This window comes from Phoca vitulina, unplaced genomic scaffold, assembly GCF_004348235.1.
Source record: "Phoca vitulina isolate PV1807 unplaced genomic scaffold, GSC_HSeal_1.0 scaffold60, whole genome shotgun sequence".
NCBI classification, from domain to species: domain Eukaryota; kingdom Metazoa; phylum Chordata; class Mammalia; order Carnivora; family Phocidae; genus Phoca; species Phoca vitulina.
In genome coordinates, this window is record NW_022589763.1 from 813471 (window position 1) to 837799 (window position 24329).

The 24329-nt window shown below is 46.8% G+C and overlaps 1 protein-coding gene across 1 annotated transcript; it reads right to left on the bottom strand.

Annotated features, from left to right (window-relative positions):
- Window positions 1–2254: 2254 nt before the first annotated feature.
- CRLF2 (cytokine receptor like factor 2) lies at window positions 2255–24028 on the bottom strand. The gene is made up of 8 exons (XM_032391142.1): window positions 23947–24028; window positions 14047–14149; window positions 12298–12461; window positions 10718–10851; window positions 8221–8383; window positions 6938–7043; window positions 4560–4644; window positions 2255–2530 (listed from the first exon to the last, which is right to left on the bottom strand). The coding sequence occupies exons 1-8, from the start codon at window positions 24026–24028 to the stop codon at window positions 2255–2257; spliced, it is 1113 nt and encodes a 370-aa protein (XP_032247033.1).
- Between the last annotated feature and the right edge of the window lie 301 nt (window positions 24029–24329).

Below are 24329 nucleotides of genomic sequence, written 5' to 3' on the forward strand. Positions count from 1 at the left end.
ACTTGCGTAAAGCTCATTTTCCCTAATAGAATAAGCGCCATGAGTGCTGGATTCACACCTGCTTAACAGTCCTGTTTGCACCCAGCTCCACCCGCACGCCGGAGTGACGCTTGAACGCGGGAAGCCGTGAGCCCCCGAATGCCAGGCCAACGTGCGCTAGAGCATCGCGAGCCCATGAAACACAGGCAGCCGTAAAACCTGCTTTCCGTGTCATAAACACAGGCTGCTCAGCATCACTGGAAAATGCACGGTCCCCCGCCTCTGGTCCGTGTGTCCACGTACCTCCCTTCCCACGTGAGCAGGTGCTAAATCCATGTGAGCAGGTGCTAAATGTGGCGTCCCGGGAAGCCATCCCGGTGAGGACGAACACAATGCTTTTAACGAATAAGCAAGTGACGCGCCTGCCTCTCGAAGACTGTCCTGCAAGTGACAGAGACACATCTCTCGGGTTTCTTGCTTTGGCTGGTGCAGGTATTGGGAGCGTCTCTCCAGTGCAAAATGGTGATAATTACAGGAACGGGAAACAGAGGGTGCGTGTGGGTGGACAACCACGGGTTCCCTGGCACCTCACCTCTGGGTCGCCCTCATGGTGCAGGGTTTATGTTTCTTAACTTCACCTCTTCCTTTGATTAAATGGGAGCTGTTATGGGTTGAATTGCATCCTCCTAAATCCATATGTTGACACCGTAACCCAGGACCTCAGAATGAGGCTTTATTTGGAGATTGGGTCTTTAAAGAGGTAATTAAGGTAAAATGAGGTCAGTAGGGTGGGCCCTGATCCCATAGAACTGGGGTCCTTATAAGAAAAGGGGATGAGAACAGAGATACGCCCAGAGGGACGACCACGTGATGATAGAGGGAGAACCCGGGGTCTACAAGCCCAGGAGAGAATCCTCAGGGGGAACCAGCCTCGGCCCCTCCTGGATCTCACACATGCAGCCTCAGACCCGCCTGGATCTCAGACTCCCAGCCCCCAGACTGAGAGATGAATACCTATTGTTTAAGTCTCCCCATATGGGGTATTTCTTATGGTGGCCGTAATACATGAGGGGAAGGCCTCACTGCACCTGGCTCCAAACTGCAAACGCACCTCCATCCTAAAGAACAGAGAAAACTAGCAATTGCCTTGGACAACATGAATGGGTTGTATGGTTTGAGGTTATGAAAACGGCGAGATTCTGTCTTTGCAATCTCTTAGCGGGTTGCCTGTGAGACAGGTTATGTTCTGGTTTCCTGCACGTTCAGTGATAAAACTCGTTTCTTTCCGTTCTACCTTCGTGGAGGGGCTTTCTGGGCAGGGGGAGGTTTTTTGAGGTTCTATTTCCCCAACACACACACACACACACATACACACACACACACACACGGACTCCAAACTTATTTATTGCAGCAGGCAGGGGAGAGGGAGAGGGTACACCCGGTGCCAGCCCGAAGAACCACGATCTCAAGAATCTAAGAACATCCCGTACTTGAAGCCCAAGGGGATAAAACTGGTAGTGTTCTCCGCTGTCTACACAAACACCAACAACCTACTTAACTCTTAGTAAAACTCGTAAGCCAACTTTCTTTTGTCTCTTTTATTTCCATCCACAAAATAAAATGTGAGCTGCACTCAAGGGCAAGATGCTTAGAGTGACCGTGCACAGCACTGTAACGTTCGCTGTCTCTGGAGTAAATGCCATGAGTGTGGACGCCAAGAAAACGGAGTCTCCTGAAGAAAACGCCCACCACCACCACCACCCCTCTGTGCTTGAAAAGTGGGTGTTTTTCTGTCTCAGAGCAAAACCTGGGTGGCTGGTTGGCATCCGCCAAGCAGGATTCCTTTCCCACCCAGGAGCAGCAAGTTCTGCTTGCTGGGTACAAAAAAGCAGGGAAACTGCTCAGGAATGGAAATGTTGGGCGGGGCACAGGTGATGTGCACAGAGGAGGATGGTCTCAGGACACCCTGGTCCTTCTTCCTCACAATTTATGGGAAAACATCAGCCACAAGGAGATGTGAGCTGAAAGCAAGAAACACTCCAATGCACTGTGTCCCATCTAAGGTGAATCTGCCTTCGAGCCCTTGAGTAGCAATGTCCATGGGATGAAAGCTGACCCAGGGGGTGCACGGGTTTGGGGTCTTCAGTGATAAGCCCCTCCAGACACGGGCATTGTTCATGTTGCCTTTACCATGGTGTTGAGTCCCCGAGATGCTCCTCCTTGATCCCATAACGTCAACATAGACCCCAACGTTGGCTTTTGAGTTTGCACCCCCTCATAACATGATGTATGAGTTGTCACTCATCACAAACGTAAAGCCTCCAAGACAGACCACCTCGCCACCTTGCAGGGGCCGGCAAGGGAGCTGGCTGGGGTCCCCGGAGGCCTCTTCCTCCTCTGTCTGTGGGCACAATGGGGTGGTCGTCATGATGGGCGTCTCAGCCTCATTCTTGACCAGGTGGACAACTAGGGTCTCTTCCGGGACACACTCCTGCTCTGCACCCTCCATCTTATTCAAGTGGGCCACGTTCTGGGTGTCCTTGATCCACTCCTGCAGGGATGAAACACTGCATCCTGAAACCAAGGAAATGCCTCGTGGCTGGTGCCCCCTGACCGAGCATCTCTGGGACCCAGGCAGCCTTCCTCAGGTGGGAACGCCAATCCCAGGGGAAAACGCTCGTGTTCTTGTCTGACACCTCTGAGCTAACCCCATGGTGCTTTTTTGACCTGCCTTTTATCATCAGCCTCGAAGGCTATTTGCAAAACCTCTGTGGCCCCGTAAACGTGTTAGGACAAGGAACACGCCTTCTGCCATGGCGCTACTGAAACTCGGTTGTGTTTGCAAGTCGCCCGGGGTCTTGTGAGCGGGATGATCACTCAGCGGGTCCAGGTGGGCTCCGGAAGCTGCAATTCTAACAAGCCCCTCGGGGATGTCCTCGACACTGGTGGGGGGGTGCACCTGGGACGGGGGGCTCTACGGGACTCAGTGCCAACAGGGGGAGTGTCCTTGGCATCTGCCCAGCCTCCCCCATCTCTTTCTTCATTTTTTCTGCCCTGAAAACTCTGTTCTAACTCTCTCCCTTCTCCTAGAAAAGGATCAGGACACCACCATAAGGCACTTTGACCAAAAGATTATTTTGAGCTGAAGGTGATTAAAAAAGGACAACCGTGGGAGGAGCTCTCTGCCTTCCACCTTTCTGCACAAAAGCCTGGGCATAAGTTTCCCTTTAGTAAAGATTTCCACTTGCTAAGGTGTCCCTACAACTGCAGAGACAGCCCTGGTCACCCCAGGGGGCTTCAGTCTGCATAACAAACCTTACTTGACAACCTTTACGGTATCATCCTAGTCCCCTTCCCACATCACACCTGCCACCCAGAGGCCCAACCCTCCCTTTTCCTCTGCCCTGTCACTTCTCCAAGCTTTATCATGCTTTGTTCAAATGGCACAGGAGCCCCCGGGTCTAACCACCACTTTGGGGTTTTCACTTCTTTTCTGCGAATCTTCCTCCACCCTCATGTGCATAGGAAATAAACTTTTTTCTTCTGTTAATCTGTCTTTTTCATCTGTTTAATTTGCAGGCCCTGAACACGGAACATAAAAGGGTAGAGGAAAAAAAATTTCCCCCGTTTTTTTCTTCCTTCCTCTATGTCTAAGTAGTTTTGAAATTAAACTTGCTCTGTAGGAGGTGGAATGGTACACCCCCGTCCCAAAATAAAGATATGTCCATCCTAACCCCCAGAACCTATAAATGTATACTTATTTGGAAATAGCAACTTTGCAGATGGAAGGATCTGAGATGAGCTCATCCTGGCTCTAAATCCAATGACAGGTGTCCTTGTAAGAGACAGAAGAGAAGACACACACATAGAGAAGCCACGTGAAGACAGACAGAGAAGGGGCGGGGACGCGACCACCAGCCCAGGGATGCCTAGAGCCCCAGAAGCTGGAAGAGGCAGGAAGGACCCTCCCCTGGAGCTTCAGGAGGGAGCATAGCCCTGCCCCGCCTGGATCTCAGCCTGCCAGTCTCCAGAACTAGGAGATGATTAATTTCTGTTGTTTCAAGCCTCTGGTTGGTGGCAGCACCAGGAAACTTCTGATGCATTGTCCCCTAAAATCCACACCACCATCTGGTGAGCTCCTGGGGGTGGGGGCTACTCCCCTCTCCCCAATTCCCAGCAACTCATAGGCAGCCCTCCACAGGCATTTATCAAGTGAATGAAATAATGACTATAAACTGTTTAAAAGCGGAAGTTTCTGGTCTGTTTTCAGCTCTGCAGGGGGGAACACATTAAGAACACAACTTCCTGGTGAGATGAAAAGGCTATTGGGCTGGAAAATCCCGTGAGGGCACAGCTCTCTGGGGCTGACTTAAAGAGAAGCCGCCCTTTGAAACCCTTTCTCGACCTTCACTCTCTGCCCTGAGAGAAAACAACGAAGCTGCCGCTCTCAGTTCCTAAAAGGCTCACGGGCACGTAAGGAGGTAGCTGGAATACATATTGATTTTAAACACAGTAAGCAGGGAGGTGTTAGAGCGTGACAAAGAAATCCTGTAGAACATGCACAAGAGGATGGCATTTACCTGGAAGTTACCCTGGTGGGATTCAAAGAGTCCAGGGAAGGTGAATTTGGGATCAGGCACGATGGGCATTAGGACCTTCTTAACTCTGAAATGGACATGGAGAGTCTGGTCAGGCAGGCTGGAGTCACGCAGCAAGGCTGTGGACTTTCAAGGGGCCGAGGATGGGGACACAGTCCCCCCCTCGGGGATGTGGCACCTGGATAGAACTGTTCCTTCATTCTCAAGGCATGCCCTCCCCCCCCTCAACTCCCCAGGCACCTTGCTCCCAGCATCCACCTGACGTGTCCCACTGAGAAAGTGTGGGGTTACAGGGACAGAGCATCTTTCTGCACAATACCTATTGTAGTAAGTAAGTAACAGGGACTGTTACTTCCCTTTCCTGAATCCAGTGGACTGAATGGTGTCCCCACAAAATTCATAGGTTGAAGCCCTAACCCTCCCTGTGATTTGTGTTTGGAGATTGGGCTTTTCGAGTGGTAATAATGAAGGTTACATGAGTCTTAAGGGAGGGGCCTGGCGGTGATCAGGATACGCTGCCCCAAAATATGCCCCCTGGACGATTGATTATTTGGGGCTGATGGCTTTTAAGATGGAGGACACAGAGAAGGAGCTCTCTGTTCTTCCCCACCTGCCTAAGAACAAGGCATCAGTTTCCCATTTTGCAATGGAAATTTCCATTTTAAAGGTGCCCCCTCTCAATTACCAGGAAGAGGAGAACAAATTTTATCACCGAGATCTTTCCACAGACAACTTTCTCTACTATTAGTTTTGTCTATACATTTCCTAGTCACCTTCCCAGAATTTACCCCCCTAGAGCTTCAGAACCCCTTTTCCTCTGCCTAGCCACTTCCCCACAATCATTACCCTTCGTTAAAGTGGCATAAAAGCTCCCCAGACTAATGGCCTCTTTGGGTTTTCACTTCCTGTCTGGGACTCCTCCCTGAACGTAAAATTATAACAACAATAAAGAAATATATGCCTTTTGTCCTGTTAATCTGTCTTTGGTCACTTTAATTCACGGGCCCCCAAATACTGAACTTAAGAGGTTCTAATCTACTATGCTCCTAATCCGATATGACTGGTGTCTTTATGAAAAGAGAGAGCGATTACAGGGATGCGTGTGCTCACAGAGAGAGGGCACACGGGGAGAAGACAGCGTCTACATGTCAAGGAGAGAGGCCTCAGGGGAAATCAACCCTGCCCACGCCTGGGTCTCAGCCTCGCAGCCTCTAGAACTGGGAGAGAATAAATGCTTGTGACTTGAGCCTCCGCATCTTTGGTCCTTTGTTATGGCCACCCTCGGACACCGATACCCAGTATACTTGACTTTTCACCTCTCGTTGCGAATAGGGGCTTCCCTTGAAGACAGGGCAAGCGTTAGTGTTTTCCAAGAATCGTGCCCCTCAGTTTCCCTTGGGGGTGATTTCAGCTCTGTATTTAAAACACCACGCCTGTCACCGGTAGACACCCTTATCTGATTGCTTTATCTCCTCCCTAGCAGAACACCGTTTTGGTGGCATCTATTCGAGCTGGTAAAAGAGAGGAGATGAGGCTGGAAAAGTCACGGACAATCTGCAAGAATTACACAAAGCACCTCTGTGCTGTGTCAGGCTCCAAGGGGACCCTGTGGAGTTGTCCAACTCACCCTCGCGCAGACCCAGCCTCAGTGCTCCAGGATGGTGCTTCATCCTTCTCTACACTTGACCCCTGCTGTCGCTATGGAAACCTCATCCTAAGAAACAAAGATGGTGCCCACTACCCTGGGCATCGGTACCCTCACACATCATTGACAGCCAGACGCCTGGGCAACGCAAGTCGGTTTACGTAGGGATGGAAATAGCGGTGGTTAAGTTGTTGTAGGGAAGGTTAGCAAAGAAGACTATTTAATATGATATTTTTGAGAAGCTGTCTGCGGGTTCAGAGAATATTGTGTTGGTGTATCTGTCACTGGATTTAAAAAGCAGACGAGCTTCCAGGTACAATTCTTCTCACTTCCCCAACAAATCAGTTTGATAAGTCTCAATGACAATTGAAAGGTGTTTTAAGCACCTGTCGCTCTAACATGGTAGGTGGACACACCTCAGCAGGGTCTGTGTTTGAAGCAAGCTAACCCTCTGGTAGGAGTTAACACTCATATATTCTACTGTCTCTATGAGAATATTTCTCAATGAATACCCCAGGTATCTCTGCATTTTTGGCATTATTTTCCTCAATTTTCTTGTAAGACACTGTTGGCGAAGTGTGCATTGTGGGGGACTTGATGCTCACCTCAATAACCCTATCAGATGATTCTCCTTCTCTTTTCCACTTCGTGGACATATGGCAACCAAAGCCCTCTCTCCCGTGTGTATGACAAGACTGGTGAGAGTCATCCTTACCTCTGTACTTTCCATAAAGACAGAAGAAGAAGGAACACGGTCAGCAAGGCAACTGTGCCACAAATTAAAATAAATTTTGGGAAAAGCTTTTTCTCCTGGCACGAATCTAAAGCAAAAAAGAATGAGTGCTTTCAGTTTTCAAGATGATAGTAAATCAGGGTCCAACTCCCCAATTTTCTTCCTTTATAAATGGCAATATCAGCAAATCTTGATTTCGGTGGGAAGTATCCTGGAAAGAGAGACGGTGTCTCTGGACAGGCACACATCAGGCAGCCACCGCAGGAGGTGGGTAGAGCCAACACACCGTTCCCAGGTACCTGAGTTGCCAGGGGGGTTTGAGGATACTGAGGCTTGCTTTCAGCTATCATTTGTCTTCTGTGTGTCTATCTATCTATCTATCTATCTATCATCTATCTATCTATCTAACATGTATCCATCCATCCATCATATCTAGCTATCCATCCATCTATCTAATATCTATACATCCATATATCCATCTATCCATTTATTCATCCATCCATCCATCCATCCATCCATCCATCATTCTATCTATCTATCTATCTATCTATCTATCTATCTATCTATCTAACATCTATCCATCCATCCATCATATCTATCTATCCATCCATCTATCTAACATCTATACATCCATCCATCATATCATCTATCCATCCATCTATCCATTTATCCATCCATCCATCATCCATCTATCCATCCTTCTATCTATCTATCCATCCATCCATCATTCTATATCTATCTATCTATCTATCTATCTATCTATCTATCTATCCATCCATCCATATGTATCTATTCATCCATCCGTCCATTCATCCAGCCAACATTTTAGCTATCCATCTATCTTTCTATCATCTAGCCATCTATCCATTCATTCACTTATCTATCATATCTATCTATCTATGTATCATCTATGTATCTATCCATCCATTTATGTTTATCTAATCTATCAACTATCATTTATTTACCTATCATTATCTATTTATCTATGTCATCTATCATCTATTTATATATCTATAATCTATGCCTATATCACTGTAACAACATTCATAAATAGTACTTATTATTATTGCTGCTGTTGATAAAAATAAAAATGAAAATTAGCCCAATGAGGAAGGCAGCCTGGAGAGAGAAACAATTGCTTTGAAACTGATCTCTGAAGTGGGAGGTAAGGTCATTCATTTTTAGGTGCCCCTAAGCCTCTCTCCCCCAAAAGACAGGGTGCTAGCCCATGCACAGGTGTAGCACTGCCGTGTAACAAGCATCACCTCTCAGCTCCCCCCTCTGCTGGTGTGTCACCTCTGACCAGTCACTCGGGTATGTGTCAGGCCCATAGCTGGACTCCATTGTTTTCACTCTGGCCCGGAAGAAATAACATTTCTCAGCATCCAAGCCATCTGTCGTAACATTACAGGTTTCTCCCTCCTTGGACTGAAGAAAAAAAAGCAAACACGGTGATCAGTGATTTGACCTAAACGCTTTATCTTTGTACCAGGGAGTCACATAAGATTCCTACTCTTCAGCATTCACACTCTCGTTCCACTTCCTCTGTCTGCCTAGCAAAAACAACAGCAAAAACAAATGCAGCAACAATCTCTCGATGCCCCTCCAAGAACAAACAATCCTTTATAACAGACACTCCACAGATGCTTTTAAGAATTACTTGGTGAAAACGCACTCCTTTAAAAAAAAGTAATTTTTTGTATGAATACAAAAGTCACTCATGCTTACTTTGGAAACTTTAGAAAACATACACACATATCAACACACGACAAAAAAAAAAAAACATAAAAACTTCTTTATTCTAGCCCCATGATATAATCACCATTAACAAATTGATATTCTTTCTTTCCTTCCAGGAGTAGTCATATAATACAATATTTTACTGTACACATTGCTTTTATCACTAAATATCTGTTATCATTAAAGTGCCTTTGGTGACTCTTACATATTTTATCATACCGATGTACAATAATTTATTTGACTATCTTCCTAGTGCATGGCATACAGGTGGCCTTCAATGTTTTGTATTTATTTTAGATAATGCTTCAATCGATGTCTCTGTGTATAAAACCTCATCCACATTTTCAATTCTTTCCTTAGCATCAATTTCTAAAAAGGGACTGAATAGACCAGAACTAGGACAACTCCTAAGCTCTTGAAGTTTGCTAATGCGCAACATCCTTGACCAGTAACACATTTTATTATTAGCATGCTTTTTAGGTGAACTCAAGTACCCACCTATTGCTTTAATTTGTATTTCTTTGATGAGTTTCATCAAATTTCGTTTCAGTGATTACATTCTACTAGACCCAGCAATAGGTCAGTTTTTTTCTATTTCTGACCTGTCCCCTCCTGCTTCAGTTACATACAACTGCCTTACAATGGTATTCTCATTTTTATCTTTATTGCGCCATTTCCAGATTTTGGGGTGTGTTACACGGGCAATGCATCCACGTAGGGTTTGTCTCCTCCTACAGAATGTACACTTCATGAGAGAAGGGATTACCATCTGATGACAGATCTCCTTGATGTCTCCGCAGATGTACCTGGTGCAGACACCAGTGACCATAATAATAATGAGTAAGGGTAGTAAGTGAGTAGTAGCTGTGAGCCTAGTGGTGAGAGTAGTAAGACTACCCATAGTAAGAATGAACTTACTTAATGCTTTTCATGTGTTATCACTTCCAACCCAAGTCGCCCTAGCTAGGTGTTATTATTATGTCCTCAGTGCTTGGGACATAGTAGATACTCAATAAGTATATCTTGAATGAATGTTGAAGGAAGCCCCTCCCAACACCTGTAAACATGGCAGATATTGACTGTCCTGGGCTGAGATGTTCAGTTATCAGTTACTCACCCTGCCTTAGCTCCCCCCTACTCCCTGGATGGTGCTGAGATATGGTGCTTCTGGTTGATTTCATTATCCAAGTCTGAAGAGCTTGATGGACACAGGTGTACTTGCAAAATTGTGGAATCATTGGCTCCTGGGATTGTCAGGGAGCTCATAGTCCAGGTAGCTTAACCACTTTTGCCGTGCTAGACTCTAATCTTTAGGAGAGCCCCTTCCTGCCAACTTCAGACTTTGGGCACCTCCAGGAATGGGCACCTCACTGTACATGATTCCAGTGATTCCGTCTGCTCTCTGCAGATTTTGCCCATTGGTTCCAGTTTTGCTTTTGCAAGGAAGTTAGTCCCTTGTTTATATGGTGGTCATTTGATTATTGGGAGACAACTGTGAGTCCCTGGGTCATTGATATTCACATAATTTTAATTTATTCCATAGATTGTGCCCATATACTCAGAACCAGAAAGGGTTCTCATGTGTTCAAAAGGCATACAAAGACGGATGGATGGTGCAGGGTGTGATGATGGTGAATTTTATTTGTCAACTTGGCCAGGGGTGGTGCCCAGTTTTTAAATCATGTGCCAGCCTAGGTGTTACTGTAAAGGTATTTTCTAGAATTGATTAATGTTTTTAATCAGCCAACTTTAGGTCACTCTATAATGTGGGTTAGTGAGCTTTATTCAATGCAAAGGCCTTGAAAGGACAGACTGAAGTTTCCCAGAGAAGTCTCAAGACCATAATGGAAACCTGTCTGGGTTTCCAGCCTGCTGGCCTGAGACCTGCCTGTCCCTATAATCCCATAAGCAATCCCTTAAAATAAATATCAGCATCTGTCTCTGTGTCTCCCTATGTTTCTTTCAGTTACCACTTGGGGATTCTCACTCATACTTGTCCTGAGAAGATGCCACCCCACTCACTTGCCACTCAGTGTCGAACATACTCTTGTACTGGATTTCATAGAGGAGACGCTTGTAGGGCAGATCAGAACAGGTCACCGTAATGGCTTCCTGATGCCACTGGAAGTTCAAGTCTTTCGGGGAGCTGGGTTTCACTAAGAAGGAGAGGCAACAAAATGATCATCACCTCTAGAAAGATAAAGATCCCACATCTCTAAAAGTATAGTGGTAAGTTTGCTTAGACTCGTGTTCTTCTGCCTGCATGAATCCTTCCTTTAATACTTTATTAGATTGGGGTTGGGGGGTTATTTGTCCTTGTCACATCTATAAGAGAGGTTTTAACCAGAACTCCAAGGACCTGTATGTGTGTCATGGAATGAACTCTTTGAAATTGTGTGAAAAATTCCTATGTATCTGTTATGGGATGAATAGTGCACCCCCACCCCTATGGGATGAATGTTGAAGTCCTAGCCCCCACATCTCAGAATATAACTGCATTTTGGATCATTAAGGGTATAATTATTAAAGAAAAGATGGGTTTTACCGGAGTAGGGTGTGTTCTGATCCTATATAATCCTATATAATTGGTGTCCTCATAAAAGGAAACACAGACACAGAGACGGAGAAGGACATGTGAAGATAGAAGTATAGATAGGGCTGATGGGTCTACAAGCTAAGGAACACCAAGAGTTGCCAGCAGTCACCAGAAGTGAAGAGAGAGGCATGGAACAGATTATCCCCCAGAGCTTCCAGAAGGAACCAGCCCTGCCCACACCTTGATTTCAGATGCCTGGGGTCTTCTTAGCTGTGGGAAGACAAATTTATCTTGTTTTAAGCCACGCATTTTGTAGTATTTCATTGCAGTAGCCCCAGCAAACTAAAATGAAGACAGAACATGGAAAATGTCATATGGGACTCCTTTCTAGAAAATGAACACTTTTGTGAGTTACATACCAACAAGTATGTTCAAGTTCTCACTTCTGGTACTGTGAATGTGGCCTTATCAGGAAATAAGGTCTTTGCAGATATAATCAAAATAGAATGAGGTCATCCTGGATTAGGGTTGCCCTAAATCCAAGAACAAGTGTCCTTAGACAGAAGAGGAGAGACACAGACACAGGGAAGAGGCCACATGAAGATGGATGCAGAGACAAGAGGGACATGGCCACAAGCCCAAGGATGCCTGGAGCTCCAGAAGCTGGAAGAGGCAGGAAGGACCTCCCCTGGAACTCTGGAGGGAGCACGGCCCTGCCCCGTCTGGATCTCAGCAGCCCTGCCCCACCTGGATCTCAGACTCTGGTCTCCAGAGCTGGGAGATGACTAATTTATGTTGTTTCAAACCATCTGGTTTGTGGTCATTTCATTTGTACACTGTTTTGTAATCCCGGATAGACAGCCAACACTGAATACATCTAAGAAAAACCAATGGGGCCGTATTGAGAGTAAGAGAGTGCTTCTCTCTCTCTCTCTATTGGAAGGCAGAGTGCCATGCCACATCTTTGCCCAGTGTGTGTATCAAGATGGAGTTTCTAGAAGACCAGTCTTTTCTAAGTAGGAGTAGGAAAGGCGCACTTGCCAATGAGTTCATTTTTGGTACTTACAGTAAGCGCTGATCCATTGGCATTTGGTGAGAAGGAGATGTGTTTCATTCTTGATGGAAAAGCAGAGAATTTCATCTTTTTTTGCCTCCAGGAGGCATCCAGCAGTGTGACTTTGTTGAAGAATATAGTTGGAGCATTGGCTACTGGTCTTATCACTGCTTAATCTGTGGTTAAACAAGAGAACCATTCAGCCATAGAGAGTCTCTGAAAATAACATCTTCACAAATCTACTGGCCACTCCCTTTGCTCCACATCTCTGCCACAGACTCAGACTGGATCCCCTTCACTTGTTTCAAGGACCCTTTCTTACAAGTACAGCAAGAACTGTCCAAACAGAAAAGTATCCCTTCTTTCAAAAGGTTAAGCTCCTTGAATGTCCCCTGTAGTGGGTTGAATTGTGGTTTTCCAAAAGGCATGTTCATGTATTAATCACTGGAATCTGTGAATGGGACCTTATTTGGAAATACAGTTTTGACAGATTAAAAGAAAGATATCAAGATAAGATCATCTTGCATTATAGTGGGTCCTAAATCCAATGATAGCATCCCTATAAGAGACACAAGACAAGACACAGGCACAGAGGAGAAGCCATGGGAAGATGGAGGTAGAGACAGCAGGGACACGGCCACAAGTCCAGGGATGCCTGGAGCCCAGAAGCTGGAAGAGGCAGGAAGAACCTTCCCCTAGAGCCTTTGGAAGGAGCACAATCCTGCCCTGCCTGGACCTCAGCAACGCTGCCCTGCCTGGATCTCAGCAGCCCTGCCCCCCATGGATCTCAGACTTCTGGTATCTAGAACTAGGGGAGGATGAATTTCTGTTGTTCTAAGCTGCTCAGTTTGTGGTACTTTGTTACGGCCACCCCAGAAAACTAATACAAGTACAGTTTGACTTGCAGAGTAACCATGCCGCTGATTTGAGGGGGCACTTTAATTAGGATGTACCAAGTTTGGCGATCTCTCTGGGGCTTCCTACAATATTAAGAAAAAACATGGTGCTCAGTTGAGACCAGTTTAAGCTCTGTCCTTAAGTCCTCAAATCCAAGCAGTGACTTGATCCAGAATTACGTCCTTTATAATGAAGAAACTGATGCTCAAGTGACTTACCTGTGTGACCACCTAGAAAATCCAGCACTTTTATTTTAGGCTTATTTTCCTGGCCAATTCACCTTAAAATGTCCCTCTTGTGTACACCTTTCCATTTGTCTCGTATGCTATCAAACTGCAAAGAATCAATCTCACATCACACATCTCCCATTCACAGAATAGAGACTAAATTAATTGGAGAATCCTTTCCTCCCACATTAATACTCATGTCCTTGAGTGTGTAAGACAAAAAAAGCCCGTGATAGAGAGAAATATTTTTGGAAGGTGGTTACGGGTAAGGTGGCATAAAAAGTCTCAGAAGGTTAACTTTTGCCATGGCTGCAATAGCATGTTTCAAGGGAACAGGGCTCCAGTTAAAGGTATCTGTTAAGACATTGCAAATGGTCCCGGATGAACAAACACCTGTGGATGTCTTGGTAAGAATCTAGGTGGTTTTGAGTGTGACTCAATCATCACTTGGTTAGGAGGTTTGGGGATCTGTGGTTGTGGTTGTGGCGAGGGCTCAGGCCTAAACAGAACACACACATTCACACTTGCACGTTCTGATTCTTCACACTTTCACTACCTGGACCTCCCAATTGCCAGTGTCTCAGAGGAAGAAATATTTGAGCCCAGGGCATGGTGTTCCCTTCCTGAGGGCACTTACTTGTAGAGGAAAGTCAAATTTGTCCCAGAGAATTTGCTCGCATTCCATGTAACCTGCACAGCTTCAAAATTAAAGTTGATAATCTGAAGCCGCAATGCTCCTTCTGGGTAAAAAGAGACAAATAGAGGATTTTTTGAGACAAAGCTGAAAGCAGTTGGAAATTTGTCAAAGGACATCAGCACTTCTGTCACAAGAATAATAGAATGCTTTGAAGGGACAGAGAAAATCAAGATTTTCACCAACAAGCCAGACATTAATTATGTCAGTAAGAGCCCCAGGATATATAAAGGTTGCTCAGGACAGAGGCATAAGTCAGCAGCAAGATTACAGCTGCTTTTCTTCTTACGTTTGCAAGAGATAATGACCATTAATTAGTATGAAGAGCAGCTATTGAGTATCGACAGTGTGTCTGATGACATCATCTTTGTGGGCACACATGGGGGGCATTAGACACTGTCCGCCATCCACCAAACTCATTGTCTTATTCAGAACACCACACATGACAGTTTGAGAAAAAGCTCACAGACAAATGACTCCTTTGGTCTTTGCTTTTCAAGTGGCTTAAGCTTGGGTACTTTTTTGATTTTCACAGATGTCTGGGTTAGTCATTGTGAAAGTAGTTAATGGGTGTATTCTAGGATTGAGCAAATATGCTGTGATACTGTGGGTAACAAGAGGCAAGTTTCTAACTGTCAGAGAAGGGGGTAACAATTTTGGGAATATGGAAGGCTAGAATGAACTCAGTGGTGTTGAGTTAGAAGTGGAAGTATCAGAATAGGTAGATAGATGAGAGAGAGAGAGAGATAATAGATGATAGATAGATAGATAGATAGATAGATAGATAGATAGATAGATAATAGATGATGGATGCATGGATAGGTAGGTAGGTAGATAGATAATGGATGGATGGATGGATGGATGGATGGATGGATCAATGGACATATTTCTAGCACCTAGCAGGTTGTGGGTGAGAGGAAGGTGAACATATATATGTCCACAAATGCTGAGAAGGAGGCTCTGCAAATCCCCGGGCCAGGAACTCACACTTCACATTCAGTGCTGCATTCATTTCCCCTACCCATCAAGCAGGAGGCAAATACAGGTTCTAGCCCTAGCTCTGTTTGCTCAGCATCCCCTGTGAGGTCTCCGGGCTGGATGGCTTGGCCTGCTGAACATTCATGGGGTCACATCCCACTTCAAGGTTTAGAATTAACCATGCTCTCCCATAATGGCCTCTCAGGAATCCAAACCCAATCTTGTATTTCCCTTATGTGGTTTCTCAAGATCTCCAACCAATATTCTCATGCAATTGGCCAATGACTGTCTACACTGTGGAAATGAACAATGGCCACCCAAATGAAAACAAGCAGAAGACATCTATTCAAAGCTTGCTGTACCAGGGAGTTGAGCACCATCACTTGCACTTGGCGGACACCAAAGGCCAACAGAGGAGCAGGAGAGCCTCATAGCCGGGTGGGGGCTTGGGTGGGGTGTGGAGGCTCAAGTTTGTCCTGATGGAGGCTGTTGGCACAGGGGGAGCTTCGGGTGGTTTACTGGAAGCAGGGTGTCTGATGGGATTGGTTAGACGAGCAAAATTGTTTTTTTGTGGTTGGTTCAAAGTTGGAAGCTGGGATAAAAATTAGGGAAATTGTCAGATATTAACTCGAGGGGCAGGTTTCCCGGGCATGTTACCATAGGCTGTGAATCAGAGTTCTGTTTTCCTAGATTGTTTGGCCATTGTCCATCTGTATATTTTGTCTCTCAGTTTCCTGTATTTTGGCAATCTGACTGCAATTCGTTGAGACCCCAACGAGTCCTTTCAGTGCTGTTCTCAACCATGTTTAGTCTCATATTCTTTTTCCAATCTGGTTGACACTCCCATGTCACCTACCATGCCCAGCCCTGTGCTCAACACATAGAAAAATGTTCAGGAAAGATGTGCTGAATTGGCAGCAAATAAAGAAGTTGAACTCTCTGTGAAAAATCCCATTATGGGACTCTGGTAGGGCGCCTGGATGGCTCTGTCAGTTGAGCATCCAGCTCTTGGTTTTGGCTCAGGTTGTGATCTTGGGGTGGTGAGATCGAGCCCTGTGTCAGGCTCTGTGCTCAGCATGGAGTCTCCTTCTTCCTCTCCCTCTGCTCCTCTCCTCACTCTCAATCTCAAATAAATAAATAAAATCTTAAAAAAAAAAAAACATTATGAGACTCTGGGTCTATCCCAACTTCTAAAAATCAAAGGTAGAATGAAGGATGTAAGTGTTCTTTGAGTTTTTAAGGGAGACTTTCTAATGCCCAAGGTGTACAGAATACTTCTGTTCTATGCTGACCATTGTTCTTGACGTAACTGATCACAAAATAGATGATCTCAACCTTGATCCATTGGTTCCAGAAATAGAGAGAAGAGACGTCAGGAAGGACATCCTAGCTTCTGGAAATCCCTGACCTTCAGAAGCAGAGCTTGTGTCCATCTCTTATGGTGAACGCCTTCCAGGCTCTGAAAGGGAGGGGAGTGTACACCTCTGTCCTCGGCAAACATTATGACAGATCTTTGGACCTCTGTCTGTGGAAAATACCTAATGGATAAAGCCAGATGCCCCAGGTTACCTGCAGGAAAGAAGAAATGTTCTTGTGGTTCACTATCTCCCCCACATGATGAGTCAGCTGCAGGGACAGGACGCAGCTTGGTCAGACTTGAAAAGGGGAGAGAAAGGGAAGTCACCGTGTCTCTGGTACTTCTTTGCTTACTGCCCAGAATGGATTCAGACATCCCCTGGCGAGTCTAGGTGAGGGACGTGACTGGGGTTTTCGCCCCTGGGGTGTGGGCAAGACTTCTCTGAGGAGGAGGAGGAAAGCATGGAAGGCGTCCCGCTGATCCTACAAAACGTTTTCATGTAGCACCGTGTCACTCTTGAAGTGGATTCTTCAGTCGGGCATGAAAGCAGGTCTAAGATGTTAATCCATTTGTAAGGGCTTGGGTGTGGTTTGCAAAATAGAAAGGGAACTTTTGCTTCCACATTTGGTCCTCACCCCTGCTCTGCCCCGTACCTTGTAAGGGCAAATCAAGTTTAAAAATAAAACATTTGGGGCACCTGGGTGGCTTAGTAGGTTAAGCATTTGCCTTCGGCACAGGTCGTGATCTCAGGGTCTTGGGATTGAAACCTGTGTCGGGCTCCCTGCTCAGCGGGGCGTCTGCTTCTCCCTCAGCCCCTCCCCTCCTCACGCGTGCTCTCTCTCTCTCTCCCCTTCTCTTTTTCAAATAAATAAATAAATAATCTTTTTAAAAAATAAAACAAATAAAAGACTTAATTCTTCCTGTTAAAAATAAAAGGGGTGCCTGGCTGACTCAGTTGGTAGGACGTGCGACTCTTGATCTCGGGGTTGGGAGTTCGACCCCACCCTGGGTCTTGAGATTACTTAAAAAAATAAACAATCTTTTTAAAGAATAAAATAAGGGGCGCCTAGGTGGTGCGCTCGGTTAAGTGTCTGACTCTTGATTTTGACTCAGGTCATGATCTCAGGGTCATGCGATGGAGCCCCATGTCAAGCTCTGCACCTCAGCATGGAGTCTGCCTGAGATTCTCTCTCCCTCCCCCTCTGCCCCTCCAGCTCGTGCTCTCTCTCTCTAAAATAAATAAGTAAATCTTAAAAAAATAAATAAATAAAATAAAATAAAATAAAAAAGGAAGACATGCTTCCCCTCCCTTTCTTGGAGAATTTACTTTAGGAAACTTATAAGATCTTTCTCCATCTTTTTTTTTTTCAAAGATTTTATTTATTTATTTGAGAGAGAATGAGACAGAGAGAGAGCATGAGAGGGAGGAGGGTCAGAGGGAGAAGCAGACTCCCTGCTGAGCAGGGAGCCCGATGTGGGACTTGATCCTGGGACTCCAGGATCATGACCTGAGCCAAAGGCAGTCGCTTAACCAACTGAGGCACCCAGGCGCCCCACCATCTCTTTGACATACATGCAAATCTTTTTAAAAGTTAATACACTTGTTGCCAGATTTAGGACCCAGGGATATCTTTCTCAAGGGCCTGAAAAACCAACTCTTTGAAATGCAAATACCAAGGAATGTGATGCTCCATCTCCCAATTTCTGTGTGATGGTAAGTCTGGCTCCAAGTTATAACAGACATCTTATTGTAAAGATAGGAGTTTATTTTTCCATTCAATAAAACCAATTAGCTAACAGACGGTCCCTCCAATTACAGGTGAAATTAGGGAGAACTTTGTGTGACAAAGGGTGCTGAGGGGTCTCCCACTCAAAGACTAGTTACTGTTTATCCGCAGAATATGTGCATCATGGGTGGTGCCCACGAGCTCTAAAAAAGAGTTTCTGTGTTTGCAGTTCCCTTGTCTTTGTAGATCTCTTTAGCGCATTTTGTGTGATGCGTATTGCATTCTGGTTAAATGCTTATTTAATAATAAAGTGGTTTTTCTCTCTCTGCCACCTTTGTGGATGAGGCTTCTGGGTTGGCAAGCAATTTTGTTTCTTGTTAAATTTCCACAGCAGAGTCAGGAGCACCCCCATCTCTCTAGGAACTAGCCACGCTCCTGGGCCACAGGTCTATCCGTTATTAGCAATGCTGGTGGCACCATTTCCACTGAGTGATGGCATCTTACTCATGGGATCTCAGGGTCCCCATCTTTGAATATACGCTCCTCAACAAAAAGGAACACGGGGACACCAGAACTGTGCTTTTTTCCTACAGCTGTTGCTTGAAAGCACATGTCGATTTTACTAGATATGATGAATTTATTTGGTTGTATTGAGAGGCAAAGGTTTAAAACTGCAAATTGTACCAGAGAACCTGTAACAAAGGAAGTCCTAGTAATAGAAGCTGTCTGTACGGAAAGAGAAGGAGGAAGAGAAAGAGCCTTAGGACACTGATTGCCAGACTTCATCAATAGTTCACTTCTTTTCAAAATCCCCACTTTTGTGGAGAGCCCCACATGCACTAGATGGTGGAGCCAAGGGATGGGGAGGGCATGGGAGTCAGTGTTTCATGGGGACAGAGTTTCAGTTTCGGAAGATGAGAAAGTTCTAGAAATGCGTGGTGGAGTTGGTTACACAACACTGTGAATGTAGTTAATGTCACTGACCTGTACATTTAAGAAAGATTAAGAGGGAACATTCTATATATAGTTTACTATGACTTTTTTAAAAAGAATAAGCAACATAATTTTGTAAAAAATTATATCAAACCACATAATTTTACCATACTTCTTTTTTTTTTTTTTTTTTTAAAGATTTTATTTTATTTATTTGACAGAGAGAGAGACAGGAAGAGCAGGAACACAAGCAGGGGGAGTGGGAGAGGGAGAAGAAGGCCTCCCGCTGAGCAGGGAGCCCGATGCGGGGCTCGATCCCAGGACCCTGGGACCACGACCTGAGCTGAAGGCAGACGCTTAACGTCTGAGCCACCCAGGTGCCCCCAATTTTACCATACTTCTTAAAGTCATTGCTTATGCTCTAGACTTGGGAACATCTGCCCCAAGGGATGGTTCAAATGAATTTCACTGCTTTGTGTTGATGCCGATCACACAGGCATTCCAGTCTGGGGCTCGCTGGGCAAAATTCTTTCTTCCTTTTTTTTTTTTTTAAGATGTATTTATTTATTTTGAAGAGTGAGAGCGTGAGCATGCACAGAGGAGGAGCAGAAGGAGAGAGAGTCTTCAAGAAGACTCTGCGCCGGGCACAAAGCCCGACCCGGGGCTCGATCTCACAACCCTGAGATCACGACCTGAGTGGTCACGGAGAGTGGGATACTCAACGGGATGAGCCACCCAAGCGCCCCTGGGGCAAATTATAAAAGTCGTGTGTTTGGACAAACACACTGTGGTCCATCCATAGGACGGGGTATCATTCAGCCATCAGAAGGAATAAAGAATCCACTTGCCCTAGAACACGGCTGAAGTATGAAAACACGCGGCTGAGTGACAGACGCCACAGAAAAAAATGGTCCCATATTGTGATGACACCATGGATATGGAATGTCCGGAAGAGGGAAATCCACGGACACAGAAAGCAGGTTAGCGGTTGTCAGGGGGCTGGGAATGGGATCGGGATGGGGGAGGGATGGATTCACGGGTATAGAGTTTCCTTTTGGGATGATGGAAATGTTCTAAAACTCATTGCATATATCTATGAATCTACTAAAAAGCGTTGAATTGTACGCTTTAAATGGACAAATTATATCCTAGGAGAGCTGCTTACAAAACAAAAAACAAAAAAAACAACAACAAAAAAACATGTTGCCCCACCCCAGCTCCCGTGGATTTTTCCCTTGATGGAGACCTTTTCCACCAACACTGATGAGCAGGGTCCCCCCCACACACAAAGGTCTGGCAATTGGAACCTGCTATTGCCAACAGCTCCCCCATGTCAAGGACCCAACAGATCTTTCGCAAAGTTGCCTCTGATCCCATAACCTTCCCAGAGCTGCAGGAGATCTGGAGCCCAGTGCATTTGCAAATGGTGGGTCTGCCTCCTGCAGGTGCATCGCTGAAACACTGACAATCTCCCTCCCAGGTGTAGTATCCGGGTCTCAGCTAACTATACAGAGAGAGAGAGACAGAAAAGATGATTCGTGAACCACACGAATTTGCTAGGGGGTGTTTGGCTGTCACCAAGGGACTCTGCGCCTAAATAGTGTTGGGTATTTCTGGGGTTAGTATGCGAGGCCCGATCAAAGCAGTGGATTGTGTTGGGAGGGAAGCCACGGAATGCCCAAGCTAGACAACGTCCTGTAAAATCCTCAGTCACGTCCCCTTTCCCTGGGGGTTGCTTCCTGCCTCGAGGTAGCAAACACAAAGACAAGTACAAAGACGACAGGGACCCACGGCATTAGTCAGGTGGGAGAGTCTGAATCGTTCCTATCTGTCCTAAATGCGAGGACACAGAGCTCGAGAAGCGGCGAAGTAAGATCCCCAAATACAGGCAGGTCCTTGAAAGGATGGGAAGCCCCACGTCCGCGCCCCCCGGGGGTTCGTCGGCTGGAAGGAGGTTGGCCGAAAACACAGCACCGCCCAGCCCTGCCCGGTGCCGGCCGGGTCTCCGTGATATCAGAGTGACGTCCGGTTAAACTCTGCAGTAATTCTGGTAAGGTGAGCATTATTAATTGTTTGCTTTGGACTCTCTTTCTCTCTCTTTCTCCCTCCCTCCTTCTTCATTTACGGTGCAGCTGACCTGCTGGCGACAGTTAGTCAAGTCAAATGCAAAGCCAGCTACATGGGGGTGCCATCCTCCAGGCCCATCCCCACCTGGACCCCCTGGGGAATCCAGCTCATGCCTGTCGGCCACGTCCTTCCCATCCACCCGACCCGCCTCGGGCTCCCCTTGTTCCTCTGGTCGTCCACACTGGCTGTGACCCGGGCACACAGGTCTGCATTATGCATGCACATCTCCCCGCTTATAGATCTCTCCCGCCCGTGACGGGGACGCTGCTAACAGCTGGCTGCCCCTACATCCACCAAGACCCTATTTCCAAATAAGGTCCCGTGGGGAGGTTCCGGGGGTTAGGACTTGAAGATTGGAGGGGTCCCAGCTGAACCCACAACGGGAGGGCACATTGCATACATGGATATAAGGACAGTAATCGTAAGCATCTATGCTCTTAAAATACACCATGCTTGGTGTGAAAAGGCAGGTAGATGTGTGTTAATAGCCGTATCTGAAGTGTCTCGGCCCCCTTGTATTCATGGGAAGACTTGACCTCGGGACTCCCCGCAAGGCTCATGCCGCATCAGCAGCACAGAGAGGGGATGAGAGCCAGGCTCCCCCCACTTCCCTGGTGCAGAGGCAGCCCGATGCCCAGTCTGTGTCCCACCTCGACGTTGCCCACCTGCAAGGCGGTTCCTTGTCTACTCACACTGCACCGTCCAGACAACCCCGGCCCCCCAGACCTGGAGACGTGCCCCCCAGCAACACCATCAGGGGCACCAGAAATGGTCAGACAGCGTTCGCCTTCCACTCCTCTCACGCCTCCCACCCTAACCCACGCCCGAGGCTTTGCTGCATGTGGGGTGAGCACCTGTACTTAACTGCAGACACCTCACCGTTCCCAAATCTGCACGGGCCCTCTGTGAGTTCATGGGCGCCTTCTGGGCTAACGTGCATCCTCCTGACACCCGGTCGGAAAGCTAAATCTGCCTCTGATAGAAATGCGATCTCAAAGCCACAGTGAGCCTATATGTCTCAAACGTTCAGCTTCAGAGCAGCCTCCCTCCACGTCTGTGGGATCCCGACTCCTGCCATGGGCGGCTATGACCCATGGGAACGGGACGTCCCAGTGGGTTCGATGGGGACGCCCGGGGGGGGCACAGGACCAGTGGGGGGAGCTTTCCTAAGGCTGTGCCCCTGTGGGACCTGGTTTCCTCTACTCAGTTTCCAAGGCTTTTATGCCCTATAATGACTCGGGCGGGGGGAAGGCAACTCGATTGAAAAGAAAAGCAAGCAAACCACAAACACCGTTCACAAACCAAACAAGCTCCGGTGTTTTCTAAAAAGTTACTAGAAAGCTGTACGTTGGCTAATCGAATTTAAATAGATAAAAAAAATAAATAAAGTGAAATAAAATAAAAGTGACGAGAGAGGGTCTGGGAGTGTGTTGGGCACCTCTGTCTACGGACGGTGCTTACACGCACCTGCTCGCAGGTCAGAACCCAGAACTGGCCTACACTGTCCTTTTCTGAATGTAAGTCCGAGTCTGGGGTGTCAGGGAGGGCGACCCCGATGTCCGGAAGCCACCTGGGAGCCGTTGCGGGTCCACGGGAGGTAAAATGCCGGTGCAAGGTGTCATGGGTCTGCTTCGATGTCTGGCGCGTGGAGGGTCTGATCTGAGCATGTGACAATGGACCAATGGGTGTGGCACAGAGTTTGGGAATCGGGTTAGAGCCAATGCAGCCCCAGCCTGGGGAGGCCCCCACGCAGGCTCCCTCGGACGCCTTTGCGGTGTCCGCTGGAACCCCAATGTGCCATCACGACACTATGGTCAATGGGGGGTGGGGTGGGGTGTCTACGGAGCCTTGCAAACCCAGGAGGCAAGAAGCCAGCTCAGAAACACTAGGATGAACATGCAGTGATGCAAGGAGACACTTCACAGACTACAGGTCCCTAAACTGCCATCCCCTGCTCCTGTCTGAGCCACCCCCACGCCAGAAAATCCAATCGCACCTCGTGTCGGGCGCAAGACGTGCCCCACCATGCCCACTGCAGCTGGATCTCTCCCACCGTCCCATCTGCCTTCTCTCGCCAGCTAGCACCGTGTTAGCAAACAGATCCCAGGAGCACGCAGCTGGGCGGTCATGTTTGGAAAAAAGCCCAGGAACAGGCCCCGAGACCACACAGCGAGGTGAGAGCTGAGATCCCTCTCAGGAGGCACCACCATGGGTTTCAAGGATGACCCCACAGATGGACGGCTCTGAAGCCCATGGCGCGGGTGGACAGACGCCCTCACCTTTCCCGGAGGTAACACGAGCTCATCACCAACAGATCCATATTCACTTAAACAAAACGCCTTCGAGCTCTTGGAAGGCGGAAAGGACGGGGAAGCCACCCAGAATCTCAACGCAGCAGACATTGAGCTCTTTTATTTACTTATTTATTTTTTGTGCATTCGAACAGAACACATTCAGACGCGATCCATCACGAGCCTTCTGCAAAGAGGCAAACTCGGGTTTGCAGAGACTCGGGAATCTGTGTGCGCTCCTTGTTACTGTTACAAAAAAAAAAAAAAAAACAACAACCAAAAGGAAACAAAAAATAACTACAGTTGCAAAAGAGAAAAAAGAGAAACAGACGAAGATGAAGGAAGGAAGGAAGGAAAGAAGGAAGGAAGGAAGGAAAAAATAAAGGACATTTTATGCACACAAGTCCCTACATCTGCAAGCATCACTTACCCGGTGCCGAGTGCCCCGAAATGCTCACGACGGCCAGCAGGAAGAGCGCTGCAGATGCCCAGGGCAGAAACGCTGTGCTCATGCTTGCAGAGAGACACGATGGGGTGAGCAGAAGGTCTGTGCTTTCATGCCTAATCTACAGTGGTTACCCTGTTTTTAAAGAGTGGAACAGAAACAAGGAAATGACAACGGGAAACAGAGTCAATCTTTACTTAAAACGATGACTCTTGTTTAAAAGAGAGAAAAAAAAAAACCACGACAAAAAAGCAAGATCACTATTGCCTACACGCTGCTGACGAGGAGCTGGGCTGGAAAGCGTTCTGGCTGGTCAGGAGGCTCGTGGGGAGAGTGAGGTCCTGCAGGCACTCTGTGGACGGCCAGCG